This window comes from Lipophrys pholis, assembly GCF_963383615.2.
Source record: "Lipophrys pholis genome assembly, chromosome: 15".
Classification (NCBI taxonomy): domain Eukaryota; kingdom Metazoa; phylum Chordata; class Actinopteri; order Blenniiformes; family Blenniidae; genus Lipophrys; species Lipophrys pholis.
The window spans coordinates 4,336,376-4,355,242 of NC_137642.1; the positions used below are offsets into that span (position 1 = coordinate 4,336,376).

The 18,867-nt window shown below is 43.6% G+C and overlaps 1 protein-coding gene across 1 annotated transcript; it reads right to left on the minus strand.

Moving 5' to 3' along the window:
- Positions 1-3,618: 3,618 nt before the first annotated feature.
- LOC308121281 (carbohydrate sulfotransferase 3-like) lies at positions 3,619-17,730 on the minus strand (the record flags this gene model as incomplete). The annotated part of the gene is made up of 2 exons (XM_080482445.1): positions 3,619-4,684; positions 17,282-17,730. The coding sequence occupies 2 exons, from the start codon at positions 17,728-17,730 to the stop codon at positions 3,619-3,621; spliced, it is 1,515 nt and encodes a 504-aa protein (XP_080338571.1).
- Positions 17,731-18,867: the final 1,137 nt, after the last annotated feature.

The window sequence follows — 18,867 nt, forward strand, 5'->3', positions numbered from 1 at the left end:
GGCCTAGGGGGCTGCCGTCTGCCGGGGTGGCGGTGTCCGGGCCCGATGGCCTCGGGCCCCGGGGTGTCGCTACGGGTCCCCCCACAACAGTTCCGGCCACACCCATTGGACAAACCACACACACACACACACACACACACACACACACACACACACACACACACACACACACACACACACACACACACACACACACACACACTCCTCACGAAAGGTGTTGCTGAAGTTGCTTGTTCTCTGTCATCATTTGCTCAAACTCTCAAAATCATGTTCCTCTTTTGTTGTTGCCTGTTTGTTAATTCATGTTCCTGCTTCATATTACTGTCTAGATAGAGCTGCTCAGGCTGGTTTAATCCAATAATAGTTGTAAAGTATTTGGATCAGTGTGATAACTGCAAATAATATATGTAGCAAGGGTATTGTATGTTATCCCCTTCCCCCCTCCCCCCTCATCTTCTCTTCTCTTCTCTCTCTCTTTGTGCGTTCCCCCCCGGTCGTGTACGGCAGCCATGCCAACTTCTGATGGAGGAGGCAACAGGAGGAGACTCCAGGTCTCTCCCTGTTGCAAGACCAAAAACTGTTCTGACTCCGAAGGCTCTCAATTACATCATATTGTTGGCCCAAGCTGCGGAACAGGACAAGGGCAAATAAATAAATAAATAAATAAATAACTTGAGGAAACGACTTATTATATCGTTCCCACATGTTATTATTAGTTTTTTCTCTACAACCACTCCGGGGCTCCGTGTTCGCTGAAAGCCAGTTAAACATCTCTTCCACCTTGTAGGTAGTGAAGGAAAAACAATCAATAATGTGTTCTTTAAATTGATGAGGAAACAAGAATGGAATCAATCACACAGTTTTATTGATAATTACCTTCAGGCAGAGTACATAGAATAAGCGCGAGATCTCAGGCTCAAATATCGGACCGTCCGGGAGGACCAGGCACCAGAGTAGAAGAGCCCCGAGATCCCAAATACAGCAGTTTATATACACTTTTGGGGCATTCGCCCTTTGCATGCGGTTTTAATAAGATGCATATTTTTCCTGTTAATAACAGTGTCTTCGGATTATTTTCTGAGAAACACGGATGTCTCATCATTATTAAAATAGAACAACAGCGTGTTGTTTTGTGCAGCACATAAGCCTTTGCATCGAAAACGCACCTCCATATAGCCTGACCCAAACCTTTATAGTACAGCGAAATAATGAAATAATGATTGAAAATATATCTTTAAATTAAAGTCAATTTGACATCCGATCGCGTCTTGATCCAGGGAGTACGGGCGCGCAAGGCCGAGAGGGAGCAAGAGCTGAGACAGGAGAGTCTGCTTAGAGTGCTAAGATCAAGTGCTGAGTGGAGTCGGGCACCCGTTTAAGAAGTGCAGATGATCAGAAGAAACGAGCTCCACCCGGTTGTAACTGCTGAACCAAATCAGGTCATTAATGCCCCCAGTGTCTCCACTCAAACACAGCTCGACACGCCTGCCTGGAACACACAAGGGGGAGGAGCGACAGAAGAGGGAAAAACCAAATGTTGGCCAACAGCACCACTATGATGCCGCTGAGGAGTGGGGCATGACGGTACCCTCCTCTACGTGTGCCACCTGGGGCACGACCCAGAGGGCCCGGATTTTGTCTGTGGAAATCACAGACTAGACGTGGGTCTATAATGCGCCTCCGGGGAACTCAGGAGCGTTCCTCTGGGCCATAACCCAACCAGTCGACAAGGTTACTGGAGTCCTCGTCCCCGGCGATGGACGTCCACCAGTCGGCGCACCAAATCGACCAGGCTGCCATCCAACATCCTGGGTGGCGGAGGGTTACGGACAGCATTCTCGTTTTGCTGTCTTTATTATTCTATGAGCCACTGCCACCAGTCTTTTATACTCAACAGCATTCTGTTCTGAAGGGCACTTCCTTAATATCCAATAGGCTTTATAACTCTTTTTAACAGCCTCGGTACATGCTCTGTTCCACCAGGGTACACTTACCCTTGCCTTTGCTCCTGTCTTCCGAGGGATGAACTTACAAACATTTTGAGTAATAATCCCACACAGAGACTCCCGCCATTCATCCACAGATCCTTCGTTAACCTGGTCCAAGTCCCTGTTACACCCCTCAACAAAAATTCCCTCCACCTTGCTTTACTAAAATCCAAAGAGTTTGGCTTACTTAACTCCTCCTTCAACAGAGTATTCCCAAACTTTATCATAATTGGAAAATGATCACTCCCTATAGAGCATCGATCTAAACTATCTCACTCCGCCCTCCTCACTAGAACTGAAGACGCCAGTGCCAAGTCAAAGTATGAATGTCCTCCTCATCTAATATCAAACCTTGTGGGTCTACCATCATTTAAACACACTAAATCACTATACTCCATAAAATCCTCAACACTCTCCCCATTAAAATCTGGCCTCCTACTACCTCAGAGTGGGCTGTGTGCATTAAAATCTCCCACCCACAACACTGGTACTCCTACCAACTGCTGAATATGTTCTAAAGTGCCAACATTTAGGTGCATACATGGCTTAAACAAAATTCACAACATCTATTTTACCTTGTGTCACCGAGCATTAACCTGGCATGACCACATAACTCATGGCAAAAAATATGAATAGCCTGCAGCATAGCAGCAGTCGAGCAGCGGCGCGCACACACACTGGCGCCATTTTGGTTGTGCCAGACTGTTGTTGAGATTTATTTCATATATATTCAGATAGCTAAACTTCCTGTAAAATACAACATTGTTCACAAATTCCCAACTACTTCTCTTCATTCTTTTGGCGAGAGAAAGAGAAAAAAAGTATAACCCGCAAAAATGAAGATGCAATCATGATTTTTGTCGTGCTGTACCCAAAGTGACAGTTTTCTAATGTCAAATGTTTTTGCTTCAATAGCAAGTTAAAGTACTGTGTGTATTTGGAATGTCTGCCTATAAATTAATTTTCTTCATCAAAATGTTTTGTTTAGTAGTTGAATTGTGTTCATTTTGTCATCTAACTACATATGTATAGACTCTTTTTTTTTTTCTTTTTTTTTTTATGCATGACGACCTACAAGATCGAAAAAAGGCACAGCAGAACAAGAAAATGCAAAGTCAGCATCATGGACCACTGCAAAAGAAACAACCACATCATGAACTGGAATGAGGGAAGGGTCATCACATCGGAAGAAAACAAGCTCAAACGGTGGATGGAGGAGGCCATCGAGATCAGGAAGTGGGACACCATCAACTGGACGAGGGGGCCTACGTCCTCTCACACACCTGGGACTCCATCCTCCAGAGACAATCGGACGGTGGGGGACGTGGCCTGCCTGACAGAATCAGACAGATCTGTCAGGCCGGCCACCTGATAAAGACCGACAAGTCATCACACATCAGATGACGCTCTGAGGGCGACTGCAGTCGCAGCCGAAACATGTCAGCCAGGTAAAAAACGTTTGCTGCATCTATATGTCGTTAAAAAAAGAGTCTACACATATGTTTTGTTTAGTGAGAAAAAATAAAACCCACATTATCAGACACTGTACCAGTCTGTATCGGGGTAAAAGAATAAAAATTACTCTATTATTTAATGCAGTATTTCTTCCATTGTGAGTTAAATTCTTTGTCTATAAAACGGTGAAATCTTTGTCTTCAACAAGGCTCATGGATGTATCTCTTAACATTTTTTCACTGGTCACAAATTTGTACCCAAAAAGCCTCATAGTGGGCTCACAAATCGTCTGAATGAGTTCAACTAATTTGAAGGATAGCCTGGACCTCCATTTATCGATATGTTCGTTGGAGTTTTTCTGGGTCGAGAGAGCACCCTTTGTCTCCTTTGAAGTGCTATTCAGAATCCAGGATTTCATCTGTGGAGTGAAAGGCATCCCATAAAACTGGTACATTTCTGCTGCCTTCTGAATTGGAAATTGAGCTATGTCCTCGTAACGCACCAACATGTAGCGCTTGTGTAGCCACGGTGGTTGGCTGAGACCGAGCTCGGCTGAAACCCTTAGACTTTCACAGGTCCTTTTCACTGGCGCCAAATCATTTTCTTCAAGGGGCTGATCCTCACTCTTGGCCCACTTATTCAAGTTTTTGTACGCAGGAAAGAGCCCAAAACGAGAAGATAGTATGGCCCGAGGATCCCGAACCAGCTGAAGGAATTTGATATCAAGACTTGTATCCTCAGCTAAAGGCTGGAGAATGTGAAAATGTCTTAACCTTACAACCTTAATAACCCTGTGCTTCTTCTGGAGACAGGACTCAGAAGCCTTGGTCAGGTTTAGAGGCCCACAGGCTCCACAGCCTTTTGCTTTGAAGAGCTCTTTGTCGACCAGGTTGCAGACGGGCTCTTCACACAGAAAGCTGCTGTGGTCTCTACCGAAGAAGCTGCTCGTAATGTGGTCAGCAGGATAGGGGTTCATGAAGCTTTCAAAAAGAGAGAAGTTACACAGGAAGAGCTGCCTGAGCACATCAGGGTAAGCCTTGGCTGTTGCTGTCAGATTGATTTGTCCATTCAGAGTCAGCCTCCTTTCCACGTGCCAGAGTGGCTCGAAGAGATAAGCAACATCGTCTTTCTGCTGGTTGAAGAACTCGCCCACAAATGAGGAGCCTGTCCTACCGGTGGCTAATAGGAGAAGGTGCTTCTGGCCCCCGCGGGACTGTGGAATGGTCGGCTTGTCCAACACCCTGAAAGTTAATTAAAAGTTAAAGGCTTCCTTGCAGCATATAGATGGAAAGCTCTCAAGAGAATAAATAATTGGCAGAAATCAGTGCTCCACTGACACCGACAATGAACTTACTTTAACAAAAAATTGACTCCACTCTGGAATGACACAATGACGCAAAGTATGAGCAAGAAGACAACCACTTTTCTGAACTTAAACATCATTTGTGGATGTAGTTTCATCACGATGTGCGTCAGAAAAGGTTCTGTGAGACTTGCAGGCCACCTCCGGTTGACTTCTTAAAGAACCATCCAGTCATTTGGATTCCCTGTCAAAAAAAAGTCATCAACATGTCAGTGACACACTTTTCACTTATTAGGACAACGGTGAGCAAGTTGACTCTTTACTGTTAAGCAACTACTTACCAAAAACCCAGTTCTGATCCTGGCCTCCTGCTTATACATATTTAACCTACATTCTTTGTTGAATTTATATCTGACTCATGGTTTTATTATCAGATTTTTACTATTACTGGTATTTATTTACTCAGAGATCTAGTTGTAGTCTGTTGTTTCAATATTTATCTATTTATCTACTTGCACTACCTGCTCTATGCAACCTTTTAATTTCCCTCCCCCACCAAACACACGACTCAGAACCTGAAGTATTTTATTAATTGTCTTTTGTTTTCTTCAGAGTTCAAAAAGTACAAATAACAAAAGGCGTTCATGGAGAGGATTAAATATATTAAATAACAGTCAGTGCTCCCAGGGTGAAAAATGATCACACCCTTGAAAAAGCATGGAGCCCTGGTATGTGACGACACGGTCTTGGACAGCACAAGACAAAGGGAGACAAGGACTATGGTAGGGAAGAACAGGTGTAACCAATCAGGGTGGAGTTGACCATCACATTCATAGACTTCTATATAACGCTCGTGAAATGCGCTGACTTCTGGTAGTGGCAAGTAGGAATTTTGGAAATCTCCTGAATTCATGTTGTGTTTTGTGGTTTTTCATTTTTTAAAGTTGTTTTATTTTCAAACGACTCTTCACAATTTCCTTATATTAACTGAGTGGTATCTTTGGATGGTCTACTACAGAGGTGGCCAACCAGTCAGAGACCAATAGCCACAACAATTACAGTGGGACTATAAAGAGGCACATCATACAAACTGGGCAGACAGATAAAATCCCTCTCACACAAACACGAAATGACAAAGTGAAAATACATACATCATGTATGATACATCTCCATATGAAATTAAATAATGTAATGTAATGTAATGTAATATTGCCTCTGTGGACAAGCGCCAGTGGCGACTGATCATTAGGGGCCGGTGGGGTTGAGCTCCACCTGGTGTCATCAGAAAGGACTGCATGCAAAGTATGTTAGTAATTCTTTAAGATTATCTACAATATTTTCTTGTCTGTGAATAAAACTTCCTATATAGCACAGAATTACTGTGTGAGGACTGTACTTCCTGGTTATTGGTCTCCTCTTGCTGCTTCAGGCTGTTTCCTCCTGATCCACACTGATGGTACATTAGTGTAGCTCGCCCCTCTCTCACCATGCAGTGTGTATTGCATGCAGTAAAATGTGAGTATTCAGACTGTTCATTCAGATCCCATGATTTTGATGCCTAGTGAGGCTTGAAGTCTGAAGCCCCACTAACAACATCATTTAGAAGCTCAGAGCTGATTGGCTGGCGCTGATAGAGGCGGAGCTTCACAGAACCGGGGCGAGTCGAACAAATACCTGCTTGTTAGCAGCTAAAGCTAACAAACAGTTAAGAATATAAATTAATTAGGTCGATTATTTACGAGAATGAGTTCAAGTTTGAAACTCTTACTTTAGCGGAGAAACTTAAGGTAACTAGTGGTAAACTGTGTGATGCAGTGAGCAAAAGGTTTTAAGAATCTCATGAATTCACAGCTTTACTGCTGGTTGAGCTGCCGTCTTTGTGACAGCATGACCTGGTTTGATTCCTATCATTGACATGTTTTTTCTTTGAACTGCTATCTCCAAGGCTCAACATTTTTATGAGATCGAGGGCGTGTCCTACAGTGAGACACTGAAAAGACACCTGAAAGCAGGTGTATCTGGCAGGTAATAGATGGATTAGAGCCAGACACACATGCTTTCACCATGTGTGTCTGGCTCTAATCCATCTATTAACTGCATTGTCGTCACATACATGCGCCGTATAGCTTATCTGAAGAGTTCTCCCATGGTTATCATCTTGTTCAGGCAGGTTTTTTGTTCAACTGTGTGACAACGTGAACGAGAGGGATGTTGCAGCCATGCTGCTGTGTTCTGCATCATGCATTTAATTACGACTTAAGTAAAGCCGAACTTTGAGTTTCACCTGAGAGCTATTCATAGCTGGAAGAAATGATTTCAGTTCATGGATGAAAGAGCCACCTATTGACAGGCAACGAGCCGCAAGCAGCTCACGGGCCACGGGTTTGCCTACACCGGCATTTTGCTCCATCACTTCCACTGAATGTGCAAACAGCTGTGTGGGTCTTGTCATGCCAAAATAGCACTACTGCATTCTGGAGGTACAAAGCAGAGCTGAGGCAGATTTCCAGTACAGACCCACGATTGTCATTTACTGGCAAAATGTACAAACATACTGGCAAACATATTTAAAAACATGTTTGGTAGCACAACATGCCATGCAGCACACACCCATGACAGCAGAAGCAGGGCTGCTTTCATAGCAGATGGAACTAATTGGACCGCACAATACCACAGCACAGGTAAGTACAGGTAAATAAAACAGTGATAAATTACAACGATCCTTCTACAAAAATATATTCATTTAGCAATGAATTTTGTCTTGTAAGACTCTCTGTCTTACTGCATGTTCCAATCTGCGGCCAACAAATAAGACGGGTCGGAAATGATCAAAGTTTACTCAAGCATTTATCAATAAAAGTTGTATTCACCTGGTGTTCAGCCCATCGAACGTACGGGCTCAATCCAACCATAAGGAATTAAAAAGAGAGTGCCTGTACATTTGACAACTGTTTTTAGAGCTGGAGGGACACTCCCTCCTTACAGGCCCATTGTGTTATGCACTGTACGTCATCACATCCTTTTTATTGGTGGAGGAGTGGATCTCGCGGTGTCTCGCCCCCCCCCCCCCCCCGGTCATATACAGCAGCCATACCAACTTCTAATAAAGGCAGCAACAGGAGGAGAGCCCAGGTCTCTTCCTGCTGCAAGAGCAAAAACTGTTCTGACACCGGAAGGTTCTCAATCACATCATATTGTTTGCCCAAGCTGCCGAAGAGGACAAGGGCAAAAAACTTATTAAATAAATAAATAAATTAAAATATATTTGACACATTTGGGAAGATTATTAAGTATATTTGACACCAAAACCTCAGATCTTAAGCATATTTGAGACAAAGACAAACATTGACAGCTGGCCAGAGCACAAACTCAACAGGCTCGGATGTGGTCTTCAGAAATACAGTTTTCTGAAATGTATTTCTGAAAACAATTAAGCCATAACGTTAAAATGCCGCTTCATAGAGATTATCTATTAGTTTATAACTAAACTGGGGGACATAATCACTCATTGGTCATGATGGAGCATCTCAACATATAAATATTCAGAACACTGATGGGGTATTGCTGCTGATCAATTGATCAAAGCCTGACCCAAACCTTTATAGTACTGCGAAATAATGAAATAATTATTGAAAATGTATCTTTAAATTAAAGTCAACTTGACATCAGTCCTCCTCTGTTCACCTTTCTGGATCTATTATAATCAATAATATGGTTTTTAAAGTTTCCCTCACAACTTCTTTGGCAAAAAGGCTCCATGTGCCATTACTATTAGTAAGTCACTGTAGCTAATAGTGACTTAGCTACAGTGACTTACACCCCCCACACCCCACACAGATGCGGATAAAACCAATAGGAGACAGTCAGGAACTCTTGCAGAGAGTTTATTATAAAATAACATTTGTACAGGAATTAAAATGAAAGTCTTAATTTGCAGCTGAGTTCCGAGGGAGCCAAGTAAGTCATCCACAAGTGGGAGGAGCGACAGAAGAGGGAAAAACCAAATGTTGGCCAACAGCGCCCCTATGAGGCCGATGAGGAGTGGGGCATGACAGTACCCTCTCATGACAGTACCCTCTCCTCTACGTGTGCCACCTGGGGGATGACCCAGAGGGCCCGGATTTTGTCTGTTAGACTAGACGTGGGTCTATAATGCGCCTCCGGGGAACCAAGGAGCGTTCCTCCGGGCCATAACCCAACCAGTCGACAACGTTACTGGAGTCCTCGTCCCCGGCGATGGACGTCCACCAGTCGGCGCACCGAATCGACCAGGCTGCCATCCAACATCCTGGGTGGCGGAGGGTTACGGACAGCATTCTCGTTTTGCTGTCTTTATTATTCTATGAGCCACTGCCCCCAGTCCTTTATACTAAACAGCATTCTGTTCTGAAGGGCACTTCCTTAATATCCAATAGGCTTTATAACTCTTTTTAACAGCCTCGGTACATGCTCTGTTCCACCAGGGTACACTTACCCTTGCCTTTGCTTCGGTCTTCTGAGGGATGAACTTACAAACATTTTGAGTAATAATCCCACACAGAGACTCCCGCCATTCATCCACAGATCCTTCGTTAACCTGGTCCAGGTCCCTGTTACACCCCTCAACAAAGATTCCCTCCACCTTGCTTTACTAAAATCCAAAGAGTTTGGCTTACTTAACTCCTCCTTCAACAGAGTATTCCCAAACTTTATCATAATTGGATAATGATCACTCCCTATAGAGCATCGATCTAAACTACCCCCCCCACCCCTCACTAGAACTGAAGACGCCAGTGCCAAGTCAAAGCATGAATGTCTTCCTCATCTAATATCAAACCTTGTGGGTCTACCATCATTTAAACACACTAAATCACTGTACTCCATAAAATCCTCAACACTCTCCCCATTAAAATCTGGCCTCCTACTACCTCAGAGTGGGCTGTGTGCATTAAAATCTCCCACCCACAACACTGGTACTCATACCAACTGCTGAATATGTTCTAAAGTGCCAACATTTAGGTGCATACATGGCTTAAACAAAATTCACAACATCTGTTTTACCTTGTGTACCCCACACCCTCACTGCTACACACTCCAACTGTGAGTTTAGTGTTAAACTTTGATACTGAATCCCTTCTTTAATAAATATTGCACACCCCCCTCCAGACCTTTCTACACGGTGTACCCTCTCACTACCATACCCAGGCAAAACAAAATCTAAACAAGGTTTTAACCATGTCTCTTGTACACATATTAAATCAGACTTACATTTTATTTCAGCCATATATTTTTTAAACTCCTGTCCAATCGCTATAAGGCTACAAGCATTCCACTGTAGCACCCGGAACATTTAACCTGCAGAACCTTCCCCACTCATCTGATTTTCCTTTGAGCGAGCATGAGTCACATTCAGGTGTTCTGGGGATACATCAACTCCTAAAAACCTCTGAGCTTCCTTTGCAATTATTGTTTTAATGTCACTTCAGGTCCTAACCTGTCTTGCTGCCCACAAAATCTCAACTAAGAAAGGAAAAAATGCCATTTTGTCAATAGCCAAGCTGTTTTCTGGGATGTCCATGGCCTCATTTGTCTCAACCCGGCTATACTGTGCCCTCTGGTGGACGTCTCCGAGACGCTTTAACCTTTCTGACCGCCTCTTCATAAGATGTATTTCCCGCCTGTTTTACGGTCTCCACTTTCTGAGCTTGGATAAGAGCTTCACATCCTCTATAAGCAGTCACATGGTTTCCCCCACAATTACAGCATTTTAATTCACTGTTTCCACATTCTGAGCGGCCGTGCTTCTCACCACATTTCCCACATCTTTTGTCACCTCGGCACACTGCTGCAACATGTCCAAATCTTTGGCACTCATAGCAACGACTGTATGGTTTGACTTGGTAGTCCATGTACCCCAGGGAAACTCTCTGAAGGAGGGCATCGCTCTTAAATAGGATGAGCACCGCCGTACTACTCACTTCAGCCCCCTCCATTCTTGTCTTAGACCTTTGCACAACCACCACATCTCCTCCTTTCAGATTTCCAAGTAACTTTTCCTCAGAAATGTCGGTGTCGACATCAATTACTCCTTTAGAGTCATTGAAAGACCCCTGATCAGGTTCTGGCACGAAACATTGAACCGCATGTTTATCCAACTCACTAACTTTTAGAGCTTTTTTCCTCTGAGCCTCAGACTTGCAAAATATCAAAACGTTCCTATTTGACAGAATTTTAGCGTCCAAAATGTCTCCAGTTTTGGCACGAATCTCTGGGGATAATTTAAGAGGGTTAGGAACTTTCCTCACCCCATCACGAAACTTCAAAATTATCTTAAATTCTTCCTCATCTACCCTCATCATTTTTGTACCCTCTCCGTCTTGATTTTCCTTACTGCTTAAGATTACTGCTTACGCTCAGCTTTCCCCCCTCCACCCCCAGGGGCTTCCCCCTGTCTTCCCCATACACCTGGGGTACTCCACCAGGGAAAGGTGCCGATGTACATGCAACCGTTCCTATGCAGATAGTTCAATTGATTTCACTAGTTGTCAGCAGAATCCACTGAATTCCTCCACCGCTCGCCTCAGCGCCGCAACACGGAGCCCACCAGCACCCTTCAGACAGCCGTCAGCTCGCTTTACGGTGTGGCTCCATCAGCCGCTCCGAGAAAAAAGAGAGAGCTGGAGAGACACGTCAGCAGACAAACCGCTCGCACACGTCACTTCTCTCCACCGACTCATGGATTCTCCGCCCATGCGCCGTTTGGAGATGCGAAGTCAAATTGAATAATGAGCCTTTTATTGCAAAGCGGACATCAAAGCGAAAAAGCAATTCCCTCTCTAGGTTTTCTTTTGAGTTCTGTTACAAAATGTGCAAGAAAATGAAAATGCAGTTTGGATGATGCATTAATCATTTTATTTATGAGTGAAACTATGCAGACAGAACCTTGAAATGAAAAAGCATTTCTGCTAATGCATTTTAATTTTCAAATTTGACATTTCAAAATTAATTTTGGTCACTATTTGCTGAGGCATCTTTTGAAAATCAAAACTGTCATTTTCTTTTTAGGCATTAAGGCACAGAATTAAAGCGGTCTTGTCTAAGAAAATTAAAATACAGTTTGGATGATTGATCATTAATTTTTATCTGAGTCAAAAAATGCAGTTTCATCCTAAAATGAAAAAAAGCATTTCTGTTAATACATTTCAAATTGATTTTTTTATTTTATTTTTTTTATATCTTTTTATTAGGTTTTTCGACAGACAGACAGTAGGCATCACAACAGCAAAAAAAGAACGTTTACAGTTGGTGCAGAACTAGTTCACAGGAATTGAGGTAGAAAGGGTACATAGATATGAGCAGAATGTGGCAGCCTGACACAGTGTCTATAAAATAAGGTAAAGTGTCTGTAGTTTAATCCCCCTAAGCCCCAGCCCTCCACCCCCCTCCCCACCCATTATTAGCCACCAGAACACAGCACGTCCCACATTCGCACGGACGCACACACATAAAAAAAATTAAATAAAATAAAATAAAAAATTTAAATAAAATGAAAGAATAAAAATAAAATAAATTAAGAGATAATAATTAAATAATAATAGTAAAAGAACACAAATAAAAGGAGAGAAAGACAGAAGAAATAATAACAATAATAGTAGTGGTAAACAGAGCGGAGAGAGACACCTCAAGGGGTTACATCACTAACTTCAGGGGTTAGGTCAATATTTTTCACATGACTCAGCAGGGGATTCCAGATCTCCCGAAAGGTTCCGAGAGATCCCTTCAAAGAATATCGCAGTTTCTCCAGACGGACACAGGCTAGGACCTCCTGGATCCATCTGTTGTGTGATGGAGGGGCGGCTTGCTTCCACTTAAGAAGAATGGCACGTCTGGCCAGGAGAGTGGTAAAGGCTACAAGGCGTTTTGCTGCAGAGGACAAGCCATGACCCTGTGACAGGCCAAAAAGTGCAGTCAGTGGGTCCGGGGGGACAGGGGTAGTGAGAATTTGGCTGAGGGTTTCAAATATGTCAGACCAGAACTTGGTGAGCCGGGGACAGGTCCAAAACATGTGTACGTGATTGGCTGGGGATTGGTTGCATCTATTGCATGCACCGCTTTTACCTGGGAATATCTTAGCCAGCTTCTCATTGGTGTAGTGTGCTTTGTGAAGGACCTTACATTGTAATAAGCCATGTCTGGCACAGATAGACGAAGAGTGTGTTAGTTGGAGAATCTTGTTCCACTGCTCAGCTAAAATGGAAATACCCAGGTCGTTCTCCCAGGACTCTTTAAGAGAGATTACAGGTGAAGGGTTCAGCGAGTTAATTCTGCCTGAGATGACCGAGATGATTCGCTTGTGGTTTGGTAAAAGTAGAAGAAACTGGTCGATTTCAGATTCGGGGGGTCGATTGGGGAAATGGGGGAACAACCCCTGTACGAAATGTCTGATTTGGAAATAACGAAAAAGGTGGCTGTTGGGTAGGCTAAATTTAGAGGCGAGTGAAGAGAAGGAAAGGAAGATCCCATCTTCATACAAATCGTCGAGGGTTACAAGGCCTTTAGTTGACCAAACACGGTAAACAGAGTCTGTAAGAGATGGGGGAAATGAAGAGTTATTCAAAATAGGTATATGCAATGAGGCTCTGTGTAGGCCATAGTGCTTACGAAATTGGAGCCAAATCTTAATGGTGTGTAAGGCCACTGGATTGTCAGCAGTGTTAGAGGTCGGGGTGGGTAATTGTGAGCAGACCACTGAGGCGGGAGAGCACCTGAATGAAGAAGCTTCCATTTGGGCCCATGCTGGGGAATCAGGAGCGGAGTGACAGCTTAACCAAATTGGCAGTTTCATAATATTGCAGGCCCAATAAAATGTACGAAAATTTGGCAGGGCAAAGCCTCCTTCTAATTTAGCTAACTGAAGCGTTGATCTCTTAATACGAGCAGGCCCGCCACCCCAAACAAAGGCACCAAGTATTTTATCCAGTTTAGTAAAGAAGGCTTTGTTAATTAGGACAGGAACATGTTGAAAGAGATACAGAAATTTTGGCAACACTACCATTTTAATTAGATTGATGCGACCAGCGACTGACAAAGGGAGTGAAGCCCACCGGGAGATATCTAGTTTGCACCTTTCTAGTTGTGGTTGAAAATTCTTAATAAAAAGGCTTTTAAAGGAAGTGGAAATAAATATCCCTAAGTATTTAAAGCCGTCCACGGCTATTTTAAAGGGGAAGGCTGTTAGTGAGAGGGCTCTGGCTGAAGCATTCACAGGGAGTAGTTCACTCTTTTGTAAATTAAGTTTATAGCCAGATAGCCGGCCAAAACTGTTTAAAATGTCAAGTATTGCGCGGAGGGAAGAGAGAGGGTTGGAGACATATAAAAGGAGGTCGTCTGCGTACAGTGACACTTTATGTGTCAAGCCATGTCTGATAACCCCTTCAAATTTGTCATTGCCACGAAGCCAAATGGCTAAAGGCTCTATGGCTAAGTTAAATAACAGGGGAGAGAGGGGGCACCCTTGGCGTGTCCCTCGTTGAAGCAGGAGAGGTTGAGATAGGGTGTTGTTGGTTCGAACAGATGCACAAGGGGAAGTGTAGAGAAGCTGAATCCAGGAAATAAAGTTTGGATGGAAACCAAATTTGTCCAAAATATAAAACAGATAATTCCACTCCACCCTATCGAAGGCTTTCTCATCTAGTGATACAATTATCTCTGGAGAGTGTGATGGGGTTGCATACAAAACGTTGAAGAGCCGCCTGGTGTTAGAGTAAGAGTGTCTGCCCTGAATGAAGCCTGTCTGATCTTCTGAAATGATAGATGACATCACCCGCTGGAGACGAGTAGCTAAAACTTTGGAAAGAATTTTAAGGTCGACATTCAACAAAGAAATTGGTCTGTAGCTGCTGCAGCAAATTGGGTCCTTATCCTTTTTAAGCAGTAGTGATATTGAAGCCTGTGAAAAGGTGTCGGGCAGTTTACCTGTGAGAAAAGAATTGTTATAAACTCTGGTTAGTATTGGGACCAGCAGGGAAGGAAAGGCCTTATAGAATTCAGTCCCAAAGCCATCTGGGCCTGGTGACTTTCCGCTCTGCATCGATTGGATGGCAGTTTGAATCTCCAAGGGGGAGATGGCACGACCCATCTCCTCCGCCACTGAGTCGTTGATTCTAGGGTAATTAAGCAATGAGAGAGGGCTAGAAGACAGATCAGAACTGCATTCAGAAGTATAGAGCTTGGAATAATATTCATGGAAAGCCAAGTTAATGTCAATCGGGTCAGACACCACACTCCCTGAGGACGCTGTGATTTTAGTTATCAGCCTAGAGGCCTCCACAGCTCTAGCCTGATGGGCCAAAAGTTTCCCTGCCCTGTCACCATGTTCAAAAAAGAGTTGTTTTGTTTGCCTTAGCTGTTTTTCTGCTCTATGTGAGGTCAATATATCATATTCTGCCTGCAATAGAACCCGTTTATTGTACGTGTCTGGGGTGGGGGAAGATGCGTAGAGCGTATCGATATTCCCTAACTCGACCTCAATTGCCTGTATTCTTGCCCTCTCGCCCCTTCTCAACTGAGAGATATACGAAATAGTCTGGCCTCGGATTACAGCCTTAAGGGCCTCCCAGAGCGTTGCATCAGAGACATCAGTTGTGTCGTTGAGTTCAAGGTAAAAGTTGATTTGCTCACTAATGAAATGTTTAAATTCTTTATCAGCCAAATTTTGGGAGGGAAATTTCCAAGGCCCCGGGGAGAGTCTGGGAGTGGGAAAATTAATGTCTAAAGAGGTAGGAGCATGGTCAGACACCGCTATAGGATGATATTCAGAGGCACTGATCTGGTGCAAAAGGTTATTATCAATTAGGAAAAAGTCTATCCTCGAGAAGGTGTGATGGACGTGTGAGAAAAAGGAGTACATTTTAACATCAGGATTTCTAAATCTCCAGGGGTCTGAGAGACCAAGCTGTGTCGCGTGAAATTGTAGCATGCTGGCTGCTTTAGAGAGTGAAGAGTTACCAGGGTGGGATTTGTCTAATTTGACATTCTGAACCAGATTGAAGTCGCCTCCAATCAATAGATGGTGGTTGTCTAAATTAGGAATTTTAGAAAAAAAAGTAGGAAAGAATTTATCATCATCCCATGTTGGCGCGTAAATACAAGCCAGAATAACTGGGAGGTTCTGCAGCGTGCCTGTCGCAATAACATAGCGTCCATTGGTGTCAGAGATAGTTGAAGAATGATTAAACATGACATTTTTAGAGATAATGATAGCCGCCCCCCTCGACCTATCTGAAAACCTTGAATGAAATATGTGACTCATCCATGACCTTTTTGCCCGGGATACCTCTGATGATCTGAGGTGGGTTTCCTGTAAAAAAATAATGTCTCCTTTAAGTTCTTTTATACGTGTCAATACCTTATTTATTTTGGTGGGCCTGTTCATGCCTTTTGTGTTCCAGGAGATCAAGCGAAGTCCGTTACCTGGCTGAGTCATGGAGATAGACATCTAAGAGTAAAGATAATAGTGATGAGGTGCTTTCTGGTGCCTCGTTTCTGTAAAGAAAAGGAAAAAGAAAAAACGGAAAGAGGAAGAAAAGAAAGAGAAAAAAAAACAAACAAAAAAAAAAACAAAACAAAACAAGACAAAAAAAAAAAAAAAAACACAACACAACACAACACACACATTTCTGATTAAGGCCAAACCAACACCTGAATCTCAATACAAACCGTATCTGAGCAACGTAGCTCAGGACTTCCAGGCATCAGACGAGTCTAAGATCTCGCTTGCCCGATTATGGATGAAAACAAGATAAACAACGCCCCTTTAAATCAAATAATAACAGTATGCAGGACGGTAACAACTGAAAAACTGTGACAAACCAAAAAAAAAAAAAAAAAACCCCACCAAATCACGATTAAAGACTAGTATTCAGTTTTAAACATTAACAGCCATCATAACGCAGGTAAAAGGAGAGAAAAATAAGAGGGAAAAAAAATATAAAATAACGGATTGTCATTTAACTGGTTAACATAAATAAATACAATATATGAAAAACAACAAAATGAGTTGGGCAAAAGGCCAACGTGAACAGTATTTAAGGCTGTAAACAGGGGTTGTAGAGCCCCTCAGTGCCAATAATCTCCAATGTAAAATAGGCAAAACAGAAATCTGAGAAAAATAAAAATTAAATAAAATAAATATGTATAAGTGTGTAAACTTTGATCACACGTTGCTGGAAAAGAACGTGCTGCAGCGTTACCTTAGTGAAAAGGGTTGCCAGTTTCATCAGCGCATTATCCGCATCAGGCCCGTTGCAGGTGTAGCAGCCGAACAGTTACATTCAGTAAATAAGGCACAGCAAACACTTCTTAAGAGGTAGTACGTGAATAAATATGGTAAAGTCAATTATTATCAGGTCGAAAGGAAGCAATGAATTGTTTAGCCTCCTCGACTGAGGAGAGTCTCTTCTTACCACCCTCCGCGGTCGTGATGGTTAGCCGAGCAGGGAAAAGCAGAGCTGGTTTCAGGCCGAGTTTATAAAGTTCCGAAAGCACCTCGCGGTACTTGTTGCGTTGTTCCATTATCTCCGGGGCGTAATCCTCGTAGATGGCAATCGGTGATCCCTGGTACTGGAGTTTGCCTCTCCTGGTCCGCGCCTCCCGTATGATTTTGTCCTTCTGTTGGAAGCGGTGCAGCCGCACAATGACAGCCCTCGGCCTTTCTCCTGGCTTCGGCTTAGCAGTTAGCGCTCTGTGCGCACGGTCCAGCTCGGGCGGTGTAGGAAAGATGTCAGGTCCCAGGACTTCAGCAAGCAGTTCAGCAAAGAATGTAGACGGCCGGGGCCCCTCAATGGATTCCGGCAGACCGACAATACGGACATTGTTGCGGCGGCTGCGTGACTCCAGGTCAGTGACTTTAGCTTGTAGCTTAGCATTGCTATCCCGTAGCGTGCTAAACTGGTGTTCGAGGGCTTCGAGTCGCTCGTCATGCAAGGTAGAATTTGACTCCAACATGTTTGTTTTCTGGGTTTGTTCCGAGACCGCAGCTTCAACGCGACTGAGCTTAGTCTCAAAAGTTACGAATGTCGCCCTTATTTCGGTGAGAATGTCTGCTTTGTGCTCTTCAAGAAGGGAGGCTATCGAGGCCATGCTAACGTCGGCTGCACTGGATTCGGGGGGGTCTGGTTTCGTAGTTGTGTCCTTCTTACCCTGTCTACTCGCCTTTGAAGCCATATTTGCGCTCAGCTCTGAAGCAACGTTACCGTCCACCTATGTTACACTTTTAGTAAAGGTAGGGGTTGTTTTAAAGGTTCAATGAGGAAAGTCACGGGAGCGAGATCTGCAACGCGTCTACTCCATTCCACTCGCTCACCGGAAGCCCTCAAATTGATTTTTGAGCCATAATCGCTTCTATAAGACAACTCCATGGAGTGTGACCACCATTTGCCTCACGCAGTGCAACACATCTCCTTCGTATAGAGTTGATCGAGTTGTTGATTGTGGCCTGTGGAATGTTAGTCCACTCCTCTTCAATGGCTGTGCCAAGTTGCTGGATATTGGCAGGAACTGGACCACGCTGTCGTATACGTCGATCCAGAGCATCCCAAACATGCTCAATGGGTGACATGTCCAGTGAGTATGCTGGCCATGCAAGAACTGGGATGTTTTCAGCTTCCAGGAATTGTGCACAGATCCTTGCAACATGGGGCAGTGCATTATCATGCTGCAACATGAGGTGATGGTCATGGATGAATGGCACAGCCATGGGCCTCAGGATCTCGTCACCGTATCTCTGTGCATTCAAAATACCATCAATAAAATGCACCTGTGTTCGTTGTCCATAACATACGCCAGCATGCCAATTGCACGCTCCCTCAAAACTTGGTGGCGGTGGGGTTATGGTATGGGCAGGCGTATGTTATGGACAACGAACACAGACAAAGAACTATTAGAGAAACTTTTCTCACACAAGCAAACAAACAAGTACAAAGTACAAGAGAATAAAAATAACCTGAGTGGGTCCAGATGAACTGTAAAGTACTTCACCTGCACAAGTCTTTTTCCTCCAGATATTGTCCATAAATCCTCTTAATAAGAGGAATCAAACTAACTCTGATCATCTATCAAGATGTCAATAGTTTTTATTAACTC